Source organism: Perognathus longimembris, chromosome 2, assembly GCF_023159225.1.
Source record: "Perognathus longimembris pacificus isolate PPM17 chromosome 2, ASM2315922v1, whole genome shotgun sequence".
Lineage (NCBI taxonomy): Eukaryota > Metazoa > Chordata > Mammalia > Rodentia > Heteromyidae > Perognathus > Perognathus longimembris.
Window position 1 is genome coordinate 29,524,726 of NC_063162.1, and position 27,056 is coordinate 29,551,781.

General features: G+C 39.4%; 1 protein-coding gene across 5 annotated transcripts in view; it reads right to left on the reverse strand.

Annotated features, from left to right (window-relative positions):
• Hectd2 (HECT domain E3 ubiquitin protein ligase 2) overlaps window positions 1-14,565 on the reverse strand; it is a 67,835-nt gene extending 53,270 nt beyond the window's left edge. For all 5 annotated transcript variants that reach the window (XR_007209895.1, XM_048338716.1, XM_048338715.1 and 2 more), the window contains exon 1: window positions 14,433-14,565. Coding sequence is in view for 4 of the 5 variants with exons in the window: in XM_048338716.1 (XP_048194673.1) it covers window positions 14,433-14,564 (132 nt within the window). In the remaining variant the exon portion in view is untranslated. The remainder of the gene's footprint in view (window positions 1-14,432) is intronic.
• Between the last annotated feature and the right edge of the window lie 12,491 nt (window positions 14,566-27,056).

Genomic DNA, 27,056 nt, shown 5'->3' on the forward strand with positions numbered 1-27,056 from the left:
CTAAGGGTATAGCTATTGGGCCTTGTGATGCTCTGCTATGGCTTGCCTAAACCTGTACTAATTATTCCCAATAAGGGAGGCCGTAGAGTCCATGTTTCTTTGGGTCTGGCTCACTTCACTTAGTATAACTTTTTCCAAGTCCTTCCATTTCCTTACAAATGGAACAATGTCATTCTTTCTGATAGAGGCATAAAATTCCATTGTGTAAATGTACCACATTTTCCTGATCCATTCATCTATGGAGGGGCATCTGGGTTGGTTCCAGCTTCTCGCTATGACAAATTGTGCTGCGATGAACATTGTTGTGCTGGTGGCTTTAGTGTGTTCTTGTTTGTGGAGTTTCTTGTTTGTAGAGTTTCTTTTTCATTTCTTCTTTTTTTTTGGCCAGTCCTGGGCCTTGGACTCAGGGCCTGAGCACTGTCCCTGGCCTCCTTTTGCTCAAGGCTAGCACTCTGCCACTTGAGCCACAGCGCCCCTTCTGGCCTTTTTTTGTATATGTGGTGCTGGGGAATCGAACCCAGGGCCTCATGTATACTAGGCAAGCTCTCTTGCCACTAGGCCATATCCCCAGCCCTCTTTTTCATTTCTTCTATTTTCAGTCACCAGACTGACTTTCTTTACCTTTTTACAATCAATGCATATGTGATTTAAAAGGAGCATTTATGTTCATCAAACATGCATATATTCATCCCACATTCCACACCTTTTACAGAGACATCTGATGAACTCTTAATGGGCCACAAGAGAAATGATGTCCATCATTTCTGGGCTAGCAAGTAGTATCAATACATTTAAGACCAATGACAAACTGTGTTCTCTCCTTTTTGTTCCCTCTAGTACTGTAATACATTGACAGAAGCTAAAAGTTAGGATGTTATATCATTCATCAGCTTGGATCCTTGAATGATGTGTGAACAAAGCCATTCCTGACCAATATTATACTATACTATAAACCTTTAGAGTTTCTAAACACTGAAGCTGGGTGCTAACTTGAGCAGCAACACAAACTATCAAGCTTCTCTGGAAAATGTTTTCTAGTACCCCCATTTCTACCATGAATTCATTCTTAGTTTGTTATTCTATGGAAATTTTCATTGTTTTCATATTGGTCCCTAATGCTGCTCTAGAAATTTCATATTCATCAAAGATGAATAGTTTAGAGTAAATCCATCATGTTTTCTTCTCAAGAAAGAAGTTAATGTAGATAATACAGATGCAAAGAAGTTAAAATTTTCTGGAACTGGGAGACCCTCAAAAAGTAGTTAACTCTTATTTCACAAATAAAGTGCAATTGTCTGAGAATCACCAAAAGTTTCTAGGATAACAAGTAACACAAATGTGATGTAACATGAATTTGAGGAATACTTCCATGAATAAAGTACACAGATGCATTGTGTGTGTGTGTGTGTGTATCATCTTCAGATAACTTAGAGGATTGTTAACATTTGTTTTATTTGCTTTTGTGTGTTCCTTGATTCTTGTCTAGAGTTCTGCTCATCAAATTAATATTAGCCTACACAATTCAACCTCTAAAAGTCTAACTGAAATGGAGTAAATAGATACGAATTATGAATCTGAAGTTTCACCTGCATAGATAATGTCATTTAGGGTCTTGTGTAGAACCTACAAGATAATGAGTACTTAATAAATGGTCATTACCATGATATCATGAAACAAATCACTTAAGAGTCCTTGTTATTCTTTCTGCTATTTAGATGCTTGCTTTAGTATATTACAGCATTCCTGAAAGATATGCATTTACATCTGGGATGGAAGAATTGAGTTATCATGCCCAAATTCTTAGAACTGATGAGTTGGAATCCAGAATTCAAATTCCAATCTGAATGACTATGATGTCTGTAGTCTTAAATCAAATATTGCAGAATCAGTTCACACTGTTAAGAACTTACCAGCTGAAAGTAGATATGTTAAATTTAACAGCCTGTTTTCAAAACTACCCTTTGAAATTGCTACTATCTTCTCTAATTCTATAGATGTATATCAAATGATATGTAATAGCTGTAGGAGCAACTCAATCAGAGGAAATTAACCTATGCACAAAAACTAAGTGTACTTGAGGAAAACTTCTGATGTCTTAACAATCAGGAAATCAGACCCAACATTTTATTTTCTTTCCTGTCCCTTTCTCCATCTTGTGGTAATAAAATGGGGATCCAAAGAACACTGTTAGTTCACTTGTGAGATTTCCAAATGATAATAATAAAAAGGAATTCAATGAAGTTATTCCACAGCTATCAATTCTAATGTTTAGTAGATTTGTAGTGAAAATCCCCAAAGGTAAGAGAGAAAATTGAAAAGGGAGAGAAATAAGACAGGGATAAACAATATTTCTATATGTATTTAGAATAATGCTCTGGTAGCAGTCTAAGGAGTAGGTTGAGGGGGAGTACTTCTGAAAGCTGAACCATAACCCTCCTATAAGAGGTAAGGTCTCACTGACACAGTAGGCTGAATGGCATGCAGCCTTAGCCAAGTAAGGACAAAACAGTAACAGCTATTTCATTGAAACACAATGAGAAGGAAATATTGTCTTATGAATTATAAAGTAAAAGAACAATGAAAAATGCTTTACTCTGAATTTTAAAAAGGCATATATGAAAAATTTCTAAACTGGGTTGCAAAACTACACAGTTTGTGATTAACAAGAAAAGGGACCAAAGATTGCTAGTCAAAAGCATACTTTTCATGAGAAAATAAATTTTTCTAGTAGGATTATTGTTGTTCAGTAACAGCAAACTTAATATAGGGAAAAAGCTCTGTATGGTGTAAGAAGGTAAAGGGCATAAAAAGTGAATGATCGAATGGGGCAATGTCATTCGTTCTGATAGAGGCATAAAATTCCATTGTGTATATGTACCACATTTTCCTGATCCATTCATCTACTGAGGGGCATCTGGGTTGGTTCCATATTCTAGCTATGACAAATTGTGCTGTGATGAACATTGTTGTGCTGGTGGCTTTAGTGTGTTCTTGTTTGTGGTCTTTTGGGTAGATGCCCAAAAGTGGGGCTACTGGGTCATAGGGGAGCTCTATGTTTAGCCTTCTGAGGAAGCTCCATAGCACTTTCCAGAGTGGGTGAACCAGTTTACATTCCCACCAACAATGAAGTAGGTTCCCTTTTGGCCACATCCCCTCCAACATTTGTTATTGTTAGTTTTCTTGATATAGGACATTCTTACTGGGGTGAGGTGGAATCTCAATGTTGTTTTGATTTGCATTTCTTTTATGGCCAGTGATGTAGAGCACTTTTTCATATGTCTCTTGGCCATTCTCATTTCCTCATCAGAGAAGTCTCTTTTTAAGTCTTTAGCCCACTTGTTGGCTATTGGTTCTTTGCGGTTTTGTTTTGGAGGAATTTAATTTTTTTAGTTCTGCATATATTTTAGAAATGAGGCCTTTGTCCGTTGTATAGCCAGTAAAGATCTTTTCCCAATTGGTGGGCTTGCTGTTTATCTTGCGAGGTATGTCCTTTGCCCTGCAGAAGCTCTGCAGTTTGATGTAGTCCCATTAGGGACTTGAAAAAAATTATACTAAGTGAAGTGAGCTAGACCCAAAGAAACATAGACTCTATGGTCTCCCTCACCGGGAATAATTAGCACAGGTTTAGGCTAGTCACAGCATAGGATCACAAGACCCCAATAACTATACCCTTATGAACACATAAGATGATGCTAAATGAAATGAACTCCATGTTATGGAAACGACTATTATATCACTGTTGTAATTACTTTCAAAATGCGATGTGAAACCATAAGTTCTATTATTGATAATCCTCTTGTATCTCCTTCCTGTGGTTGTACCTGCACTATCTCTGTATCTTATCTGAATACATTGCAAACCATGTATACTGGTATTAGAACTAAGAAACTGAAAGAGAATACTAAAATCGAGAGAAACAGGGTAAAAAGACAAACGACTATAAAAGCAATACTTGTAAAACTGTTTGGTGTAAATCAACTGAACAACTCATGGGGGGAAGGGGGGAGGGGGGAATGAGGGAGGAGGTAACAAACAGTACAAGAAATGTATCCAATGCCTAACGTATGAAACTGTAACCTCTCTGTACATCAGTTTGACAATAAGTTTTTTTTTAAAGTGAATGATTGCTTTAGCATTACTGACATTCTTTGTGCAGAAATAGCCATGGGCTGGAACAGAGCTGGGCAAAAGGCAGCTTATTTGTAGGTGGGAAGGTCATGTGTTCACCCAGCTTACTGCTTAGTAAGTCTGGAAAGGTGGCCTTGCCAGATTTTAGATGAGAAATATGAAAGACTAAACAAGAGAATAGCAGAGGCACAGACATCAACCAGTTTTAGCTCCCATTTAATTTCTTGTTCTATTCTTGTTCTAATCAAGTCTTCCACTAAAAAGAGGCATAAATGGACTGATGGACTGATTTTCATGTTTCTTGTAATCAGAGAAGATTAAACAGTAAGAAAAAAATTTCTTGATCTAATATGTCTGCTGTTTGTAAAATGTTGTGTTCTTGATATTTGTTATTTAAGATGACATAAAATTAATCATGGACATTTTAATAAGTTGACAGATTAATAAAAGTAAACTTTCAAATCAGCAATTGCTCCAATTCAACTTGTGGAAAAGAAGTCCTACATATAACCTAGGACTTTCGTGACAAAAAAAACACAAAAACAGAACAGTATGTTATCCACAAACAAAAACAAAACAGGACAGATGCTATGCAAAGACAAACCGGCCAAATATGATAAGTAAAAAAATCCATTGAATATAAATATGATGTCACACTTCCTGCCAAATTAAAGGTTAAAAAATACCATTTTACAACCCTTTATGACTTAGATCTATCACAGATAGTATATCTGTTTTCAGAGGAGTTTTGGAAGTGTTATCTGTGAGTCTTTCAGAAGAACCATCCTAGAGATGAAGTCTTGGAATGTGGCCAGCCTACAATAGTGGGCTGATGCACTGAAGAATAGAGAGTAGCAGATCCCCAGCCAGCTGTTACAGATTGAAAAAGAAAGTACAAATAGAAAGCCCAGAGAGAAAACAGTTTAAGAATTCATTGAGAGAAAAGAAACATTCAAAATACTTCACCCTGATATGCTAAATAATAAAGTTTAATCTAGGCAGAGGGTGACTTAATTTTATTAAACTTGAATTTGTTATTGCAAACTGAAGAATTTTGTTTTGTTATTATAACTAGCCAAAAATCATTTCATTAATTCCTACCACACCATGATAGTCTTCTGACTATAGAAATACATAGATTATATGTAAAATTATTATATAGAAATAATTTCAAAAAATTTAAAGACTGAGTACCTGTGCTGCTTGTAATAATACTTAAAATTTTTGAAGCGTATAGTTTATTTGAATACAAGTTCCTACTTTCAACTTTTATTAAGGAACAGGTTATATCTGAGTTAAATTTCTATTTTTACACTATTTTTCAGGTGTCAATAAGGGGAATAGTCACAGTCTTCTACAATCACTTTTGTTTTGAATGCCTAGTTCTGTTATAAAAATTCTAATAAAGTTTACTTTGATCATCCTCTCTCCTCCAAAGCTGATAATCTCTATAAAAGATAAACACTTGTTTGCATTCTAACCAAATTCTTGATAAAGGAAAAATGGCTGGCTCTATTTTTATCACAAAACAACAAAACACTTAAAATTATTGTATCTCCTTTAGAGTCTCTGTAATAAAATATTTTAAGTTAAATTTCTATGTGTACAAAATCTGTCCTTTAGTCCCAATGAATGTGGGGATTACATACATATAAAAATACTTTTTCAAAAGAATAAGTAGTGTTTTTGAGATACTGAGTAAAGGTTATCATGTTAAAAAAAAAACAACAAGCAAACAAATACATCTGTGTGTGTGTGTGTGTGTGTGCGTGTGTGCGTGTGTGTCACTGGGGATTGAATTGAGGGCCTTTACTTGTTGAATTCACGCTCTGCCACTTGATTTATGCTCTAGCCATTTTTTTATTGTTGTTGTTTATAAACAAGATCTTGTTGCTATCTTTGTCTAGAATGGCCTCAAACTCATAATTCTCCTGGTTTGACCTCCTGGTGAGCTAGAATTATAGGCATGCATTGCCACTCGAGCTGTGTGTTATAAGTAAAAAAATAAAAGGTAACTTTAATATAGCTTACTTTATCAACACCTAAAATAAACTGACCTAAAGCATCCGTTTGGGCTATGTCTGATATATAAGGCCTCAACTGTAGTTACAGTCTACAAAAGGGACTAATTTTAGATCTTGCTACTGGGTAGATATTCTTTTTTCATTGTTTTTCACAGTTCCTTATTAGGATGCTAGATAATACAATCAGAAGTGCTAGCTTTACATCATTCTATTAAGATGTGAAAAGTCTTCTATATTCAAAGTGTGAACTTCTTTCCAAACTAATACCTCCAGCCCAAGTGGGATTGCTTTCTTTACATAATAAAAGCCTTACATTTCAAAGGACACTAGGAAATACAGGTGTGGATTTTGAAATAAAAATTTGTCACCCAAAGTCACCATGAAATTGATCAGAGATAACCCTCAATTAACTCCACAGACATCAGTCCTGAAGCTCAAGAAATTCAGGGGGCTGGGAATATGGCCTAGTAGCAAGAGTACTTGCCTCATATACATGAAGCCCTAGGTTCTATTCCTCAGTACCACATACACAGAAAAGGCCAGAAGTGGGCGCTGTGCCTCAAGTTAGCAGAGTGCTAGCCTTGAGCAAAACAAAGCTAGGGACAGTGCTCAGGCCCTGAGTTCAAGCCCAGGACTGGAAAAACAAACAAACAAAGAAATTCAGGTTCACTTAACACCAGGAAGGTAAAGTTACAACAGAGATCCTATGCATTTATCTTCTAACACAAAAAAGATGAAATTATGTCATGCTTACATAGCAAAATATTACTTGTAGAATGTGTAGGTAAAATCCTTCAACTAACTAGGCTTGCTGTTGTTTAACAAAAACATCTAAATCAAAACCAAATTAATCTGAATATACTTTGATGCATGACTCAACTTTTAAATTCAGCTGACTTAGCAAAATATCAATAATTCTTATTGTAGAGGCATATTTAATTATATTCATTGCAAAAAATTTTTTGACTGTCTACTAAAATGTCACACTGATACCCTCTCCAGGTACAAGCATTAACTAATAACAACTAGTGATTCCTATAAGGTTTGTCAGAATAACACCACCCACACCAGCAGAGATTCTTCACCCTATAGTCAACCATAATGTTTACAGTAGGGAGGAGGTAAAAACAAAACATACAACACACACACACACACACACACACACACACACACACACACGAACCCAAAGTTTCCCATAGTTTTATCATGCCCACATACTTCATTCATCCACTGCTGATCTTTCGCTGCTTAATTCTAAAAATAAGCAAGTTAAAGTTCAAATTCAATCCCAAAAGAAGTTGCTACTCTGGCAACACCAAACTATAACCATTTTGAAACTATTTTTTCTCTCTGTAAGAAGAAATTCAGAGGGCTATAGGAGTGGCTTAAGTGGTAGAGTACTTGCCTAGCAAAGACAGGGCCCCGAACTCAGTACTACCAACGTGAGAGAGAGAGAGAGAGAGAGAGAGAGAGAGAGAGAGAGAGAGAGAGAGAGAGAGAGAGAGAGGTGGGGGGAAGAACTTCATATGAACCCAGATATATAACAGTTATAAAGTTTAGAGTACATCACATCTCGTAATTGTGTATGTGAACTGGGACAAAGATAAGTTGGTAAAGACAATATATACAGAACCTGAGACTTGATATGAAAGGCTATGAAGGAAAGTACCAAAGCTCAGGAAGGAGTAGAAAGGCTAGGTCATTTACAAATAGCTTTTCAGCAACAGATGTTTGTTTTTAAACAATAATAATATTTCACAACTGAATACTTACTATGTATAGGACCTTTTTTCCTAAATGCTTTACATGTATTAATTTATACTTCATATCTATTCCATGAGGTAGGTTCTATTATTATTTTCCCCATTGTATAGACAATGAGTTATAAATAACAGTATCGAGGTTGACATTTTTTGTGAGTGATACTGGGTTTGAACTCTGGGCTGCTCATTTGCTAGGCAGGTGCTCTACTACTTTAGACAACCCATCAGATCTTTTCCCATTGAGTATTTTTGAGATAGGGTTTGGCTTTATGCCCAGGCCAGTCTAGATCATGATACCACATGTGCTTCCCCATGAAGCTGGGATGACTGGTACAAGTAGCAGCAACTAATCACTGGTTGACATTGAGTCTCACAAGCCTTGAACTGTAATCCCTCAGATCACCATCTACAAGCAGCTAGGATTACAGGCTTTGTTGTATTCTGGGGAGCGAGAAAATCCATAGAGCACTATTAAAGGTGACAAATGTGTTTTATTAGTCAGTCTGCAACTGCCTTGCCCCAGGCTGCCCCAGAGCTAGGAGCAGTTGCAGCCTCCAGGGGGCGAGTTTCTCTCCTTTCTTCCTTTCCACAGGCTTCTCCGGCCCACAGGCCTCTGTTGTCCATTGGCCTCTCCCCTCTCCGAGGACCTCCACTTTCCACGTGGCTCTCCAAGGACCGCTGCTCTCCACAGGCCTCCACTCCGTCTCTGCTCCTTCCACAAGCACCAGGCTCCAGACTCCTCACAGGCCTCAGTCTTTGGACATCCCCACAGGCCTCAGGCTCCGGGCTCCTTCGCAGGCCTCAGGTTCCATTCTGCTCTGCTGCATTCCGCTCCACTCTGTCTTCTCTCCTCGGGCCTCTAGCTCTCAGCAGGCCTTGGCTCTGCAGGCCTCTCCTCCCTTCCAGCCCAGAGCTAGGCCGCTCTGGCCTCCATTCTTTGCAGGCCTGGACTCGGGCCTCCCTGCACCGCTCATCCAGACTCCGGACTCCCTCCGATGCTCATCCAGGCTTGGGCTTCTCTCCCATGCTTGTGCAGGCTTGGGCCTCTGCTATCCGCAGGCCCGGGCTCTGGGACCTCTCTGCTATGCAGGCCCAACCTCGGGCCTCTTCTGTCCGCAGGCCTCAGGCTTGAAGGGAACAGGGCACCCTGGAGGGAACAGCTCCATGAGGCACCTCCTTGTGCCTTGCTCACTGCCTCTCCCCGGAAATCCTGCCCGCTTATATCCCCCAGTCTCCTGCAGTCAGGGAGTAGTTCTGGTTCCCTCAATGTGGGGCGGCGGTATCCCCTTTTATGCTCCTGCAGTGGGGCGTGGCAATGATGACAACATGGGGAGGGGCCTATAGTTTGAACTATCACAACAGCCTACAGTTGACATTATTAAAGGTTCTCTTGTTAACAGTTTTAATGACCACTTTTCTCCAATTGCCAAACAGTCAATATGTGTTCTAACATTCTAAATTAATTACAAATTCAAAAATGAGCCAACAGGTGCATTATGGTTGTAGCTTAAAAAAAAACAATGCTGACAGATTTCACAAACCACTCAAAATCATAGACTCAAGAGTATGCATTTATATAGTGATAGACCTCCCTTTTATCTCTTAAAACTCTGATGACTTTTGCTGTGTCAGACTGCTTTACTTTACAGAAAATTTAATTACATCTCATACCATAACATTAAAGTTAAAATGATCAGACATTCTAGAACACATCTCTTCCACAGTAGCTCTAATTCTGGTAACAACTTTTTGAACAAATTTGTTGCTAGACTACATTCTCTACTAACTAAGATAATCAGAATACTCTTGTTCAGAGTAAGGGGAAAGGCGTTTTGTTTTGTTTTTTGTTGTTTTTTTGAGTTGGAGCATCTTATTTACAAATTACCTTTCTGTACCTTACAAGCCCTTTTACTCTTTTTTTTCATTAACCAGCTAAATGACAAAATACCTAGGAAATGTTCAGCACAGGGTAGGTACTCAATAGCTATTATTTATTATACATATACACATATTTTTAAAATAGTTTATTAAATTAAGACATTCACCATCATAATGTTCATTCTTTCTCATCTTGCCTCTTGTACAAATGAACAAAGAACACAGATTTTACATATATAAGATTGCTCTAGGTACAGCTAGTCAGGGTAAGCTTACACATACACACCTCTGATATGCCTTTGGCTGGACTACCATTTTATATAAATTTTCCTCAAGAAACCGTGTCAAACCTGGGTCCTTTTTCTTCATCAATCTTCCTTCTCCTTCATTCCTGTTACCTAGAAAGGTTCTATATTATGTGGATTCTTCCATTACTCACCGCTCTAGTGGATGAACTTATCATGTCAGGGGTAAATTACAAAACTCTTTCCTTCACTTTTTTCCTCTTCTCCCCTCCAGTTTAGCTATATACTACCACTGATTTCATTGTGTTGTTTCTCTATTCGAGGAGTTCCAATGGCTTCCCATTAACCACAGGGGGGAAAGTGCCCAACTTCTCTGCCTAGTGATCTGGCTCCAACCACAAGCAATCTAACTTACCTCCCACAAGTTCCCAGCAGGTTTCCATTGGGCTAGGTTTATTGCTCCCTAATTTTTTCCTTTAAATCCTGTTCCTGTTGTTTTCCCCATGGGATTATTATATTCACTTTCTTTTGCCTATCCAAATCCTATCATCCTTCAATGGCCAGTCAACTAAAATAATTACTTCTACTTCAAGGCCTTTCTTCACAGTTCTGCACACACTAATCTCCTTTCTCTGATCTCCTATAATGTACACTGTTTCTATAGTTAGTGGCAGCTTTTACTGATTGCTTTGTTTTTCATGCATTAGTTCTGCATCCTCTGAGGCAGGGATCTAGTTTTTAGAATCTTGCTTTTTTTGTTTTGTTTTGTTTTGTTTTTGTAGCATCTAGTGCAATGATAGATGTTCAATTACTGAACATAATGGATTACAATAATTATCAGTTGCAGTTTTTGTAAAGAGGTGCCATCAACTCCTTATATGTGACAAAAAGTGCACTTTTCACTTTTGTTATATACTGCTCATCAAATACTCCCATACATTTTATGCTTTCCTTCAAATTCCTCTTCACTTTCCTGAACTTCTGTGTGTGCATGTATTTCCCTTTAAAATTCTAAAATAGGGCAGGGTGTAGCTTAGTGGTGGCATGTATACACATAAAGCATACACACAACATACACACAACAAATTAAAACTGACTTCTTCCATTTCTTTTCACTTCTCTGACCTACATAAATTCTCTTTTCCTGAAACCCACTTCATTCCTTGGTACTCTATCCCATGGAGAATCTCTTCTGATCACCTGATTAAATACAGAAGCAAACTCATCCCTCACTTGCCACTATAAATTCTGCCCCTCCTTTGAGCATCTTCTCTTTCCTTACTCACCACTTTTCTCCTAATATTTATATTTAACAAATTTATAATATTCTCTACTCCAAGCTGCCGATATTAATAACTTTAATATTCTCATCAGTTGCACTGTCCTCCTTTAAATTCTTTATTCTCCTTGACTATGAGCCTGCATCCCCTCTCCATGATAGCAGCTCATTATCACTCATAGTTCAGAGGGCTTCTTGAGCAACTCTAACTAGCACTACTTTAGCAGTCATTTCTTTCAATTCTCAACCATATCTGCTTTTTTCTGTGATTCATTCATTTATTCTGTACCTACTCCATCCTTTTCAAGTGCTGCTCCATGTGCTAAGTAGACTTGGGATAGGGCTGAGATGAAAAATAGACTCCTAAACCAGGCACTCATGGCTCATGTGTGTAATCCTTGCTACTAAGGTGGCTGAGCTATGAGGATCATGGCTCAAAGCCAGTCCAGGCAGGAATGTCCATAACACTCTTATCTCCAACTAATCACTAAAAAGTCGAAAGTGGAGGTGTGGTTCAAATGGTAGAACAAAAATGCTCAGGGATTGTACCCAGACCCTGAATTCAAGCCCCAATAATGGGGGGAAAAGACTCCTGCAGCTGGCCCCATAGAGCTTCTAGTTCAGCACATAAAGCATCAGTTTTTCAATTCTAGCTTTATTGGGGAATTAAAAAAATTTCCTGTGCTAGAATAAAGGCCTGCAGGTCATTAAAAATATTTCTAAAAAAAGAAAAGATACCTGAGCTTCATTTCCCTGTCTGGTTCATGTAATTTAAAAAGTTACCAGAAGATTTTACTATGTATCACTTGTTGAAAACCTATGCCTTATACTGAGATGTGAGAATCAGGATCTTAACATGTCACCAAAAGAACTCTCGGTCAGTCACTTTGAGACCTGACTGGAACATCTTGGATAGAAATGGACTTCCTTCACACTTAGGATGTATCATGTGAAAGCTATCCTTCTCAATATTCTCCTTTCCAGGCCTGTGCCTTTCTAGGAGATAGCATAAATGCCTCAACTTTTATTAGGGTCATCATAATCTGACCTCCTATTTATTTTTGTAAGCTATCACTCCAAATTATTTCTATAATGATACAATACTTTGGGGGGGGGGGTTGTGGGGCTTGAACTCAGGGACTGAGCACTGTCCTTGAGCTTTTTCACTCAAGGCTAGCACTCTACCATTTTGAGCCACAGAACCACTTCTGGTTTTATGGTAGTTAATGAGAGGTAAGAATCTGATGGACTTTCCTGCCCAGGCTGGCTTTGAACCATGATCCTCAGATCACAAGTTCACAACTCTTTATTTACAATTCAAAATTCTATAAATTCTTGAAACAAATGTTCTACAACTAAATCAGTGGCTCACTTGAAATTATATGAGACTGATTTTCTCCAAGTTATCATGAACACATATATATTATTTTGCAATTTTAAACATGCTGGATTACGGGGAATGGTCCAGGACATACATCATTGTAGGTATTATATGTGGTATGTGTACTAATTACTTCCATAAAATCAGAAAAAATTTCAAAGCCCACAGGCTTCAGCTAATAGAATATTGGCCCTACACAATGCATCAATTTCTGAAAAACCTTAATCCAAACCTTCCATTTTAGTTACACACTGAGATATGCATAGATTTGGGGGTGAAATGCTTTCCTCAAAAACTAAGCCCATTCATGTAACTGTGTCTGTAAGCACATCCATTTACTTTTTTGAAACACCCATCTTTGATATGTGAGGTAAGAACTTCCTATATAATAAACTCTAAAAATCTAGGGAAACACCAGAAGGAGCCAGGTCTACACACAGGCAACAAATTTCTTCAAAGCATCTCCCAAATTAATCTCTCCCCTAGGTCCAATTTGCCAATCAGTTGGAGCTAAACCCTTTTTAGTGTGTGCCATCAGTGTCCATGCTGCCCCGATTTAATATAAACGAACTAGTTTTTTTTTAAAAAAACAATTTTTAAGTTATTATAGACCTTACTCATTTTTGGGAAACATTATTTGGATAAAAACGTTATTCCAATACTAATCCTTTAAAGAGGAGTAAGTTATTTTAGTAATTTCTTAGTCATTTCAGAGGGAGGTTTTAAGAAACTAATTGCAAGTAGGAATTTTAAAAATGTATAACGTTCCCTAAACTTTTACAATTTTGTTGTGCACGGCTGCATGACAAGTCATGATCTTTAAATACATTAAGGTAAACTTCAAGAAAGTATTTAAATATTATATCCAATGAAAAACCTCAAAATCAGAGCTTAATTTCTTTTTCCTTATTATATTCCAAAGTAACCAGAATCATAACCACCAGTACAAATCGTGGAAAGGGAAGGAGGGAAGGAAGAAGGGAGGGAAGGAGGGAGGGGTGTCCCATGACATCATCCGGCAAGATGTAGTTTGAGGGCTGAGAGCGCTTTCCAAATAACCCTACCAAAATCCAGCTGGGAAATCATCTTTATCAAGCTTAGATGACTTAAAAGAGTTGAATTAAAAGGTTCAAAAAAGCTTCTCACTCCCTCAAGTCACATGTTCTGTACCATAGGAAAAAATTAGAACGAGAAAAAAGAAAGCCAGCAGGCATCTCGGATGCATGTACCTCCCACCACCCTGACGGCACCGGAAAGGTCACAATTAAGTGGGAACTCGAGGCAGAGCCAGTTCCACAAGGGGGAAGGGAACGCCATCTCGGCGCCCCAAGGCGGGCGGGCACCTCCGTGGAAAACCCACTCCTGTCCGCCCGGTGCTACCTGTGCTCGGCCGACCGAACGCCGGCCCCGAGAGGCGGGCCGCTGCCTAGAGGAGATGCGGGGTGGGGTGGGAGGTAGGGATGGGTGGGGGGCATCGACCCCACCAAGGCCGTCGGGGGGAACCGACCGGCTCCCACCCGTCCCCCACCCCAGTGAGGAGGGTGCAGCCCGCCAAGTGTCCAGGGCTGTCCGTCCACGAGGCACAACTCTTCGCATTCCGGCCCCGGGAAGGGTGACGTGGGTGCATCCCCCGGGGTAACCCCGAAGGAGGTTCGGGTCTCCGCATCCCCCCATTCCCGACGCTCGCCGTCGGGGCGCCCCGCGTCCCCCCCCCTTCCCCGGCCCCGCACCTACCGCGGCCGCGCCGGCTGACACGATGGGCGGCAGCCTCTCGCGCTCCGGCTCCTTCCCTTTCTTCTCTTCCGAGGCGGCCGCCGCCACCGCCGGCGGCGCGGCGGGCAGGGGTTCCCGACCCGCCTCACTCATGTCGGGCCGGGCGGCAGGAGCGCGAGGCGGCGGCGGCGGCGGCGGCCGGACGGCTGCTGAGGTTGGCGCTGCTGCTGTCGCGGCCGCGAGAGGGCTCTGGGCGGCCGCTTCCAACCGCCGCCGCCGCCGCAGCCACACCGCCCCCGCCCGCCGCTCCGCGCGCGTCCCGGTCGCGCGCCCTGCCCGCCGGGCCGTCGCCGCCGCCGCCGCTGCTGCCACCACCACTCTGCGCGCGCGCCCGATGCCACCGCTCTGCGCGCGCCCCTCCTGCCGCCGCCACCGTCACTCTGAGCGCGCGCCCGAGGCCGCCGATTCTCCGCGCGCGCCCGGACGGCAGACTTGGCCTCGCGCCGCTCCCACCACCGGCCTAGCCCGGGCCTCCCTGTCCGGGTCTCGCCCACGGTCGGTCAGGGCCGTGGGTCGCCTCCACCTCGTCTATCCCGAGGGCTCGCCGAAGGTGCACGCCCGGCCGCCATGTTGTCGCCTGAGAGGATGAAGTGGGGGTGGAGGGGGACCCGCGCACCGGGAGACCAGGAGAGGCCTGCCCAGGTCGGGCGGGGATACGGAGCGCCCCAGCCGCACCTGTGGAGCGACGCGGTGCACGGTCCCCCCTTGTCGGCTGTCCCCGGCTTAACGTACTCAGGAGACGGGGCTGGGGGGCCCGTGGCCTTCTTCTCCCCACCGCTCACGAAGCCGTGTTTCCTGGGTGGCCGCTGCCTGCCCTTCCTTTCCCTGCCCACCTCCTCTCCCAGACACCGGCCCTTTCTGAGTGCTCCGGCAGCCTCGCTGCACAAAGGAGACGGGGCGGGGTGGGGTGGGGATGGGAATGTGGACCCCACCAGACAGACAGACAGACAGACAGACAGACAGACAGACACACACACACACACACACACACACACACACACACACACAGCAGCAGCAGCAGCAGCAGCAGCAGCAGCAGCAGCGCCGGACAGCCCGGCCACACTTTCCATTTCGGTGCCTCTCATCGCCCTAGTGACTGCCAAATCCGCCTCTCCCTTCCCGTCCCCCTGCGCCTACGTTTCTCTCTTCCCCCATCCCTGGGCTGCCTCCGATCCCTTGTTCCTTTCCGTTTATAAGTCACAGATGGACATACCCAAACTCTGCTGCATAATCCTTAATAGCAGATCATTATAAACTGTGGCTGAGGACATTTAAAAATCACGATATTAAAATATCCCCCACCTCCACTGCCAAAATACGTAGACAATTTCCTTTCCTTTCTCATCGCCCCCCTCTTCCTTTTTGCAGTCTACTGGAGTAGAAGAGACACCTGCTGATCCAAGGGGAAGAGGAGAGTAACAATGAGCTGTACTGCTTACTTAAAATAGAAAATTTCACGACATTCAGGTCTTTGGATTTTTAGGTGAGATGCCACTGCTTTTTTTCAACCTTCTCTGGCTTTTTTGATCAAAGATACTCGGGTCCAAATAACAAGAACCAACAATACCTCTGAAATAAACCCATAGATGATTTCTTGGATTTTTAAAATTTATGCAATTCACTTATTAACACAACTTAAGTCCTAGTGACAGTTCTTCATGAAATGGGGCTGCATGTTTTGCAAACCCAGAATTTGTAGCAAGTAGATCTACAGCAGACAGTACAATGAATGTGACAGCTAGTATTCCATATTAACTTCAAAATGGTACATTCTGACGTTCATTTATGAGGAAAGGCGTTATAGTGTTGATATACTTGATGTCTCTACCTGTTCCCTTGTTAATAAATGGTATGGGAGAAGTATCATAACACACAGTACTTCAGTACTAAATATCTGTGGAAGGAAACGATGCACACAGACATTCACTTGGAACATTCTCCTTTTTCCTGCTTCCCCTCACTCCACACCTCCCCCCTAAAAAAAACACACCAAAATGTTCCTTCTTAAGCCTCTGGAAAAATATCTTGTGGAGAGAAGCATGCCATTATTTCACCTTTTAGTAGATCAACATGCTGGTCATGGTTAAAACAACTCAGTTGTTATACAGTGAAGGCTTTATTCATTAATGGGAAATCAAAATGACAGACATCTTCTATTTTAATTACATAAAGTATTACTAATGTGGGATAACAACAGAGTTGGTTCTGAAATACATTTCAAGATATACTGTGCTGCTAAGTCCATGTTGAGAAAGCAAATAGTAAAGGGAAAGTGATCTCTTTCCTGTTATTTTCAAATAGACTTAATGGTTTGCTAAATAAAAAAATAATGCTTGGATGAGAAACCATTTGAGTTACAGGCCTTATGGTTTTACTTTTCCTGTGTGAGACTAAATAGAAGGATGTCTGTACATGTCGTCACATTCAACAGAACAAAATGCTTAAATATTGGCAAAACAAAGCAAGTCAGAAATGTTGCTTTGTGCTAATGCACCAGAGTAGATAATACATTTTTGAAACAAGTCCACTGATCTCTCAGTTTCATACCAAAGATAAGGGATTTCTTTTTACTTCCTATTAGGTCTATTGCTGTTCCTTTACCACCCAATCCTTCTTTATAGAAGTTCTAAGATGGGGATTGGGGGATAGGCATAAGGACCACAGGGAAGCTCTAATGTAATAGCTTTGGGGGAACTTCTGAACTTGAAAGATATTTTCACCTGCCAGCTTTTGAGAATCCAGAGAGGGAAGAGACAGTTGTGGAACAGGCCATCCAGAAAGCTCTGGCTGTTCTGCGCAAAGGTGTGGAGATGCTTGTCCGCTATGTCAAGTGTGGTATCTATGCATAAATTCATTACTCTTGAAGAAATTTGGAAATGAAGCAGGTGAAATTCTCCACTTTCTGAAGTCTGTTCGGAAAACTTGAACTCAATAATTAATCGGGCTTCCCATTAGATGTTAGGAAGGTGAAATACCTACAAAGAATAGGATTCTCAGATATGGAGCAGGGCTTGAAGAGCTCATTATCTCCATAGAAGAAAATGAAGTACTGAATTGCAAGTTCATGGAAAGTCTAACTTATATGCATCTTCTATTTTAATTACATAAATACAAATGTAGTGAGCAGTAACAAAGAAGATTTTCACAGGTCATTTAAGAATGGTTATAATTATTATTATGAAATGTTTTAACATTCTTTAAGAAAACATCTTTGTCCCCATTTCAGTTGAGTGTTGTCCTAAAATAGTAAATTTAGGAAAATATATTTAGCCATGTTAACATTGCTGAAGTAAAGCAAATAAACACTAGATCCTGCATAAATAAATATTTGCTAAAATTTGGCCTATACCTTTACAAAATTTCCCATAACTTTACACATATACATACACTATTTCTGACAATGTTTTAATAAAAACAGAAGCCACTGAAACACTACTGACTCTGTGCAACTCATTCTTAAGTGTATATCCAGTGATATGATAAATGTTTTGTCCTTAGAGGATACATTAAAAGATTATCTAAGGTTATGTACAGCCAAGACTAAAGAATGAAATAGATAATAACCAATTTTGTATTTTTACTAGTTTTCAGCATATATTAACTGTACAAAATAATGAGCCTTATTATAATCTTTTCATACATGTATATAATATACTTTGATCACACCTCTTGAACTTCATTGTCACTGACTTCATCAGACCCTGCTAACAAGTCTTGCCTTCAGTTTCTTACCTGCTTTAATTGCTATCAGAATGACCTCTTCAAAGTGTATAATTAATTTGCCAGTCTTTTGTACTGGCAAAACTTTTGTGTTTCAATAGCCTTGTAAATCCTTTATAATAAAAATCTGAACCCCCTAGTATGGCATTCACCTGAACTCTTTGCAAAGAAGGCATTTTCATAATGTCCTAATTAGATTCATTTTTTTCTTCCTTCTCCAAGAACAAATTGTGGTAATCATTATTCTTACATTATATACTCCCATCACCTTGCATCTTAGTCATTAGAGTCGGATCATAGAGGGAAAGCTCTACATTGAATTGATTACTACTTGAATCCTTACTAATAAATAGCACAGGAGTGTGCTATTGAGGGAACTTGGACTATGCTGGTGAGCACTCAATAAGCTCAAAAGAAATGAAACAAGATGTTACCTGAAGGTGGCTTGTAAAAGGGCCCTAAAGACATTTCCAAAGTGGAATTAGAAAAATACTCTGATTGACTACTCGCACTCCCATGCTTTAGCATTGTTAAAAAGTCTTGATTTTTAAAAGTCTTCATCTTATACAACAGTGCTTTGAACAGAACTTTCTGCAAAGGTGAAAATATTCCATATTTATACAAGCCCTCCAGAGCAGCTACTAACCACTTGTAGCTTTTGAGCTCTTGGGCTCAAAATTAAATTTTCTTGAGTTTATTTAATTTATAAATGACTTGGAAGATCATAATTAGAAATTCTACTATTCTTACCTAGATCTGTTGATAGCTACTAAATATTAACTACAATTTTATACTTGTTTCTTATGAGAGATAAAACAATTAGGGACTAATAAATAGCACATTTGGAAAGACTTGGAAATAATTATGTTAAGCAAAGTAGGCCAGAGCCAGAGAAACATAAGTTGCACAGTTTCCCTCACTTGTGGTAGCTAGAATGTGCCTATAAACCTACAAGTAAACACACTGGATAATAAAAAGCAAAAATAGACTAGGACATGATAAATATACAGATCTATAGGCATTTACACATGGTGAGCCCAAAGGAGGATATTCTCATGAGAGGAACACAAAAGCACAATACCTATGTACATCAGATCACATAAAATAGTATTTATTGAAAAGAACTCCAAGAAATGGAAATGAGGTTTTTCCTTTGTTGCTGTTTTTGTTTTCTTTTCTTTTTGTTATGTTTGTGCATTTATCTGTCTTTGAGAGGGTAAGGAGGGCACAGAAATGGAGGGACAAAAGGTGAACAAATGTAGCAGTCGCACTCACTAGACACTATGTTGAAAATGAACTAGACACCTTGTGGGTGGGGATGGGAGGGTAAAACTGGGAGAGAGCTAAGGAAGGAGTGATGTTCAAAAAGTAATATATTCTCACAAGAAATGTATCCAATGCCCAACGTATGATACTGTAACCTCTCTGTACGTCAGTTTGATAATAAAAATTTGAGAAAAAAAATAAATATACTCAAAAAAAGTAATATATTCTCTATCTGAGTTATATAACTGTAACCTCATTGTACATCACCTTTATAATAACAATAACATACATGAAGAAAAATCATGATGTAACTTTAAAATATTTTTTAGAGCTAAAAACCTTGTGTGTTCTAAGGTAGCTGAAGACTTCAAAATAAATCAGAACAGCAGGAATTACTATTTATTCTTTATATTAAGAGAACAATGATTTATTTTTAAATGGTGATATGCTCATTCCTCTTCCCCCTTTGGACTTTCTTGTAGTTAGGGGTAGCCATGTGATAGAATTCTGGCCTATGATGTGTGTTTTAGGGAAGGCATTTGCTATTGTAGTCTGGCCTGAAATGAGAACATAGTAATCTATGATGTTTAGAAGGAATCTGGAACATTCCTGGAATTGTAGAACTGCAATAGCAACTTGAACTTCATATATTTGGATTTGTTTTGTCAGTCAAATCCCAATCTTGTTTAGATCCATATTAACTGTTTTTTTTTATCCTGTCATTTCACCTAAGCACATTCCTGTTATATATGTGTTGGAACACACACACACACACACACACACACACACACACACACTCATACACACTTGCAGGAATGTTTTTCATTGTTTTAATTCACCCTCAGCCTACCTAGTCAGTTGGTTGAATTTCTCCTGGTTTAACATGTACATTCAAGGCATAATCAAATAAAATGCCTTTTGTTCTTATCTTAATATTTTAGTCACTAGTTTCAAGAGGTAAAATAACCTGTATAAAAGCATGAACTTTTTTCTTCAATGTTAGAAATGATGCCTTTCACTTTTTTCTTCAACTTCTAGTATTGGGAAGAATAAAATTATAAGCTGGGAAAATTAGCTTCAGCTCCATTTCTTCTCATTTTTAGCTAATTATGGGCTACTTTTTTTATTTTTTACTAGTTGCTTGCTTAAATCACTCTTTGACTTAGTTTCCTTACCCTCGAATGGGTGGTGTGGATAAAAAAACAAGAACATAACACATAAAGATTTTTATGATGTAGTTTAATAAATCTAACTTAATGAGCACTGTTGGGTACCAGAGACTGTGTGAGGTACTTTTAATAGATTGGTCCATGTATTTTCTGAAACCTACTTTGAGCATTATTGTAGAGTAGGGACTTTCTCCCAATTTTTAGGCAGAGAAATTAAGCAATCATACTTTATTATTTTACTTTTTTAACCTTTGGTAGTGGTAATAGGGCTTGAGATCAGGGTCTGAGTGCTGCTGCCCCTTAGGTCCATTGGCTTTTTTTTTTTTTTTATATCAAGGCTGATGAGCCTTGAGCTATCTCCATTTCCAGCTTTCTGGTGGTTAATTGGAGATAGGTGTCTCATGGGATTTCCTGAATGGACTGGGTTTGAACTGTGATCCTTAGATCTCAGCCTTCTAAGTAGTTAGAATTCTAGGTGTGAGCTACAAGCATCTGGCTAGGAATCATATCTATTATACATTTGCACTCTTTTCTTTCACTCCCCAGCTTTATTGAGGTATAATTTGTTGAAATATAATTAACAGAGTTAAGGAATATAATGTGATGTTTTGAAATTATGCATACACCTATAAAAGGATTACCACATCAAGCTAATTAACATATCCATCATCTAATCTAGTTTCCTGTTTGTATGATGAGAACATTTAAGATCTATTTTCTTAGCAAATGATAAACATATTATACATTATTATTAACTATAACCACTATGCTATGCCTTCCACCTCAAGAACTTATTTGCTATGGTTTGAATGGGTCCCCTTAAAGTCCACATGTCAGGAACTTAATCACCATTGTAACAATATTAAGAGGTGAGACTTATGTAAGGTGATTAGGCCTGAGTTCTGCCCTCATGAGTAAATGAATGCTATTATTGTGGATTATGAGTTCTACATAATGGTTCGTCTTCCCCCCTCTGTCACTGTCTCCTCTGTCTTGTCCTTTTGTCCTCTATAATAAGATTGGATTCCTCCACTTCTGTGTCTTGCCCTTCCTCCTTCTATCATGGGATGATTCAATATGCCAATGCTTTGACCTTGGACTTCCTAGATTCTAGAATTGTGAGCCAATGAATTTATTTTCTAAAAAAAAAAAATCACGAAACATTGGAACTGGAGGAAATGGCTCAAGTGGTAGAACACTTGCCTAGCAAGCACAAGGCCTGCGTTCAAACCTCAGTGCTGCAAAAAAAAATTATGGTATGCAGAATTATGGTTATAGCAGCAGAAGGGACTAGGACAGTATTCATGCTGCATAATGGAAACTACTCACTTTAATGGCCATCTTCCCATATCTCTCCCACCCATAACAACCACCATTATACTTCTATGAGGTTAGTCTTTTTAGAATCCATGTAAGAGTAAGCATCATTCAGTATTTTTCTTTTTGTGCCTAGGTTATTTCATTGAGTGTAATGTCCTCTATGTCCTCTTAGCTTTTAAAGTGAATAATATGTGTCTATGTTGTGTGTTGTCTGTGTCTCTGTGTGATATTTTCTGTATCCATTTGTCTATGGCCACTTAGTTGCAGCATTTCACACATGCATGCAACATATCCTGACCAACCACACCCCCTTTATCACTCTCCCATATTCTACTACCCCTTTCTGAAATAATTTTAAGATGTTTCATTGTTGGAAAGCGAACACATTTCTCCCTCATTCACCCTTCTTATTAGCCCTCCTTGCCCTGTTGTCATCCACCTCCCTCAGCAGAGGCTGCACTTTTCTACCACTCATTCACTGCTGTTCCACTCTGATGTCCTCCTGTGTAGTGGCTGTGTGGATGCAACATTGGTAAAGCTTCTGTCTATGATCCTCACCTAAGGGGATACTTAGTTATATTTTCCAGTTTTTTGTTTTTTTTTTTTTTTGGCCAGTCCTGGGTCTTGGACTCAGGGCCTGAACACTGTCCCTGGCTTCTTCCCGCTCAAGGCTAGCACTCTGCCACTTGAGCCACAGCGCCGCTTCTGGCCGTTTTCTGTATATGTGGTGCTGGGGAATCGAACCTAGGGCCTCGTGTATCCGAGGCAGGCACTCTTGCCACTAGGCTATATCCCCAGCCCCTAGTTTCCAGTTTTTGAAGAGCATTCATACTGCTTTCCATTGTGGCCACACCAACTTACATTTCCTCTAGTAATGTACAAGGGTCTCTTTTCTCTTATGTTCTCACCAACATACATCATCCTTTGTCTTTTGCTTTTTTTTTTTTTTTATAATGAACGTTCTAACAGGTATGAAGTAATGTACATTGTAGTTTTAATTTTTATTTTCCTCTAATTAATAATTTTGAAGATTTTTAATGTTTGCTGGCCATTTGTATGTTTTCTTCCTCTTCCTTCTTCTCCTCCTCTCCTCCTTTTTAGTTTTCTGAGAAAAGATCTTTCTGTGTAGCATTGGTAGGAGCTTTCACAGTTCCCTGTCTTGGCCTCCATTGGTGGAATTACAGACGTGCACCATTATGCATACCCCTGTTTTGTATGTCTTGTTTTGAGAACTGTACTCAGATCCTTTACTAATTTTTAAGTCAAATTATTTGATTTCTTGCTTTTGTGTTGTTTCATTTCCATATGTATTTTAGCTAATTATTAATTCTTTATCACATCTAGTTTGTATATAGTTCTACTCTGTAACTTTCTGCATTTTAAAATTTCATTTCTGTGAAGAAACTTCTTAGTTTGATACAATCTCACTTCTCAATAATTGCTTTTGTTTCCTGCGTTTTGTGGATGTCAAAAGCTTATTCCTTACGTTTTCTTCTAGTAGTTTCACAGTTTCACGTTATAAACTTAAGTCTTTAATTCATTCGGATCTAATTTTTGTATATAGCATAAGATAAAGTTCCAATTCATTCTTCTGCATGTAGATAATCCGTTTTTATACACTATTTAATGAAGAGACTTTTGTTATCCCCACTGCGTGTTCCTGGCATCTTTGATGATCAAGTCTACAAATGAATGAGATTATTTCTGGATTCTATTCTTTTCTATTGATGTATATGACTGTTACTTACAGTAGTGTCATACTTTTGTGGTCTATTTTACAATCAGCTAGGCTTTTCTGTATTGTTCATTGTTACTTTGTAGAAATGCCACAGATTTTTGCATGTTTAGTTTGTATCTTGCAACTTTACTAAGTCTGTTTATTGGTTCTAACATTTTTTGTGAAGTCTTTAGTGTTTACTCTATATAAGATCATGCTATCTGCAAACAGATGATTTTAGTTTTTCATTTCCTATTTATACCTACATTTTTTCCTAATTGCTTCCCCCCCCCCCCACACACACACACTGCTCCCAGTACAGGGGAGTTGAACTCTGAGTCTATTGCTTGCTAGGCAGGCATTCATAGTCATGTCTTCAACCCTGTTTTCTGCTGATTAGTTTTTTCAATAGGGCCTTGATTCCTGCCTGGGTGAAATCGATGTTAGAATTCCATTTTTGTGGTCCCAGGATTGAATTCAAGGTATCATGTTTGAGCTATGTCTACAGTTCTTGCTTTTAGTTGATTTTTCAATTAGGGTCTCACCCTAACTTGTCCAGGTTGGCCTTAAGTTGTAGCTGGGACCACAGGTATATGCCACCACACTGAGCTGATTCTTGAGACAGATAGGGCTTTGCTAGCTTTTGCCTAGGTTAGACTCCAACCATGATCCTTCTGTCTCTGCCTTCATATGAAGCTTCATTTTTAATAACTTACTGCAGGTGATTCTGAAATAGGTAGCAGTGGAGCTAATCTAATATATTTGGACAGCTTTCAGTTTCAATGGGAGTAGAGAAACTTGCTTCATAGACTTAGTCTTGAAAATTTCAAGGAACATTTGTAGGCTAATACATTGTACTGAATGAGTTGTATTTTGACGGCTTAAGTCATTTGTCTATAATATATCTGCCAAAGATAAATGCTCTTGAAATCCAAAAATCATACATTTCCTGCCTTGCTATCACAAGAAATTATTTCATTGCAGCACAGAGATACCAATTTTATGTCTTTTCGTGTGGTGAAGTAGAGAAAGAGTGTTTTAAGTAATCATTACTTCGTGAAAATTGAACTGTCACCTCAAATAGTCAACATTCAGCTTAAAAAACTTAAATGAAACTAACAGCTCCAAGCATGTTAAAAATGCCACATAAACTGATGGGCAGCATGATTACTGTTTTCCTTTTCAGATATAAGCTCATTATATTTATATTCTGTTGTTGAAATAGTGAAATGCTGAAATTTAATGACTATCCAAGATACACAAAATTATATTCTTTATGAATCCATTTCAGAGGATGAAGATTCCAGTGGTCAAGCATCATGACCACACCCAGAATTCAGCACTCAGGAAGCAGATGCAAAGATGATAAGTGCAAGGCCATCCTGGTTTACATAGTGAGATACTGTCTCAAAAGCCAAGGGTTGAGGATGTAGCTCAATGGCCATATGCCAGTCCACTGGTTTGGTTCTTTCAAATGAAAACTCATTATTTGTAATAAGAATTAAATGTACATTTCGTTACTTGAAGTACTCAATGTATCTGTTCTTAACATTTTACTTTGCTAAAAAGGTGATGTTTTATAAGGAAAAGACTTAAAAGGGGTGAAAATCATCGTAAAATACTTTCTGGCTGGACATTATGATATATACATGCATATGATATCCCAGCATTCAGGAGATTGGAGATCTTGAATTTGAGGCCAGCCTAGTTTAAATAAGTTAGGTTCTGTCTCAAAAAAAGTATCTGCAAATTTCAACCTGAACTTTTTTTTTTTTCTCAAATTTTTATTATCAAACTGACGTACAGAGAGGTTACTGTATCATACGTTGGGCATTGGATACATTTCTTGTACTGTTTGTTGCCTTGTCCCTCATGCCCCCCTCCCTCCCCCCTCAACCTGAACTTTTTTTTTTTTTTTTTTTTTTTTTGGCCAGTCCTGGGCCTTGGACTCAGGGCCTGAGCACTGTTCCTGGCTTCTTCCCGCTCAAGGCTAGCACTCTGCCACTTGAGCCACAGCGCCGCTTCTGGCCGTTTTCTGTATATGTGGTGGGGAATCGAACCTAGGGCCTCGTGTATCCGAGGCAGGCACTCTTGCCACTAGGCTATATCCCCAGCCCCAGCAACCTGAACTTTTAAAGGACCTTAATTATATTTATCTGATGTCATTCTAAAGCTTTTATCTGTGGCATGGGTCCGAAATCTTCCTGCCAGCAGAGGTCTCTGGCTGATTCTTCGAGGCAGAAATTACTTGTTCAGCAAGGTAGGCAGATTTTCCAAAATGGTCCCTAAAACATGTCCCACCCTTTTACTCAGAACCTGTGTGACTATGACAAGATCCCATTCTTGTGATTTTATTATATTACATGGCATCATTGACTTTAAGATAGGGTGATTATCCAGGAGAGCCTCATCTAAGTACTTGGGCCCTGAAAGATGGAGTGCTTCTGGATTACCGTATGTCAAAGACTCAGTGTGAAAGGGGGTCTGTGTGCTACTGCTGCCTTTGGTATTGAAGAGAACTGCATGGGAGGAAGGTAAAGAGCCTTAAGGTGCTGAGAATTCCTGGTGAACTACAGACCAGGCCACAGGAACCTCAGTCCTATATCTGCAAGGAATTGGGTTCTGCTAATATCATCTTATAAGCAGACTCTGCTTGAACTATCCAAGAACAGCCAAGAGAGCTGGTACCTTTGACGTTAGCATTGTGAACCTCTAAGGAAAGAACCCAGACAAGCCCACCTGAATCACCTGTATTTCTCACCTATAGAACTGTGAGATCATACACCAGTGTTGTATTAAGAGGTTAAATATGTGGTAATTTCTGACACTAGAAAACTAATGTAGTTGGTAATTGTGGTATTGAAGGTAGGGGGAAGTCAAGAAGATTTTGCCTATCAGCCCTTACAAAGAGAGGGGTCAGTTAATGCTAGAAACAGTATGAAATCCAAGATATTTCAAAACTTTTTAAAAACCTAAATTAAGTCACACAAATATTGTAAAATACTGCTGCATGGGCTTTCTTAATCTTGATAAAACACCACATTTCTTTGTTTTCACCACGTGGGCAGGGATATGGACTCCTTTGATCATGCCTATTCACAATGCCAAGAACAAAGCCTGACTCCCAGTAGTAACTTAATAATACTTTTACTGAATAAACAAATAAATGATTAGGGCTAGAATTATATCAGTCAGTATTATAACAACAATTATTGGATTGTGGGCAATTATTGATGCTTGAATTCATTAGAAAGATTATAATAAACTGCTTTGTGCAAATATAGTTAGATTAGCCAAGTCATTCAAAACATAGACTTCATGAGCAGGGGAAGGAATGAAAGGGACAGTTACTTATTCGTTCTTTTGAAAATCTTTTTGCTCATCCTTCCTAAA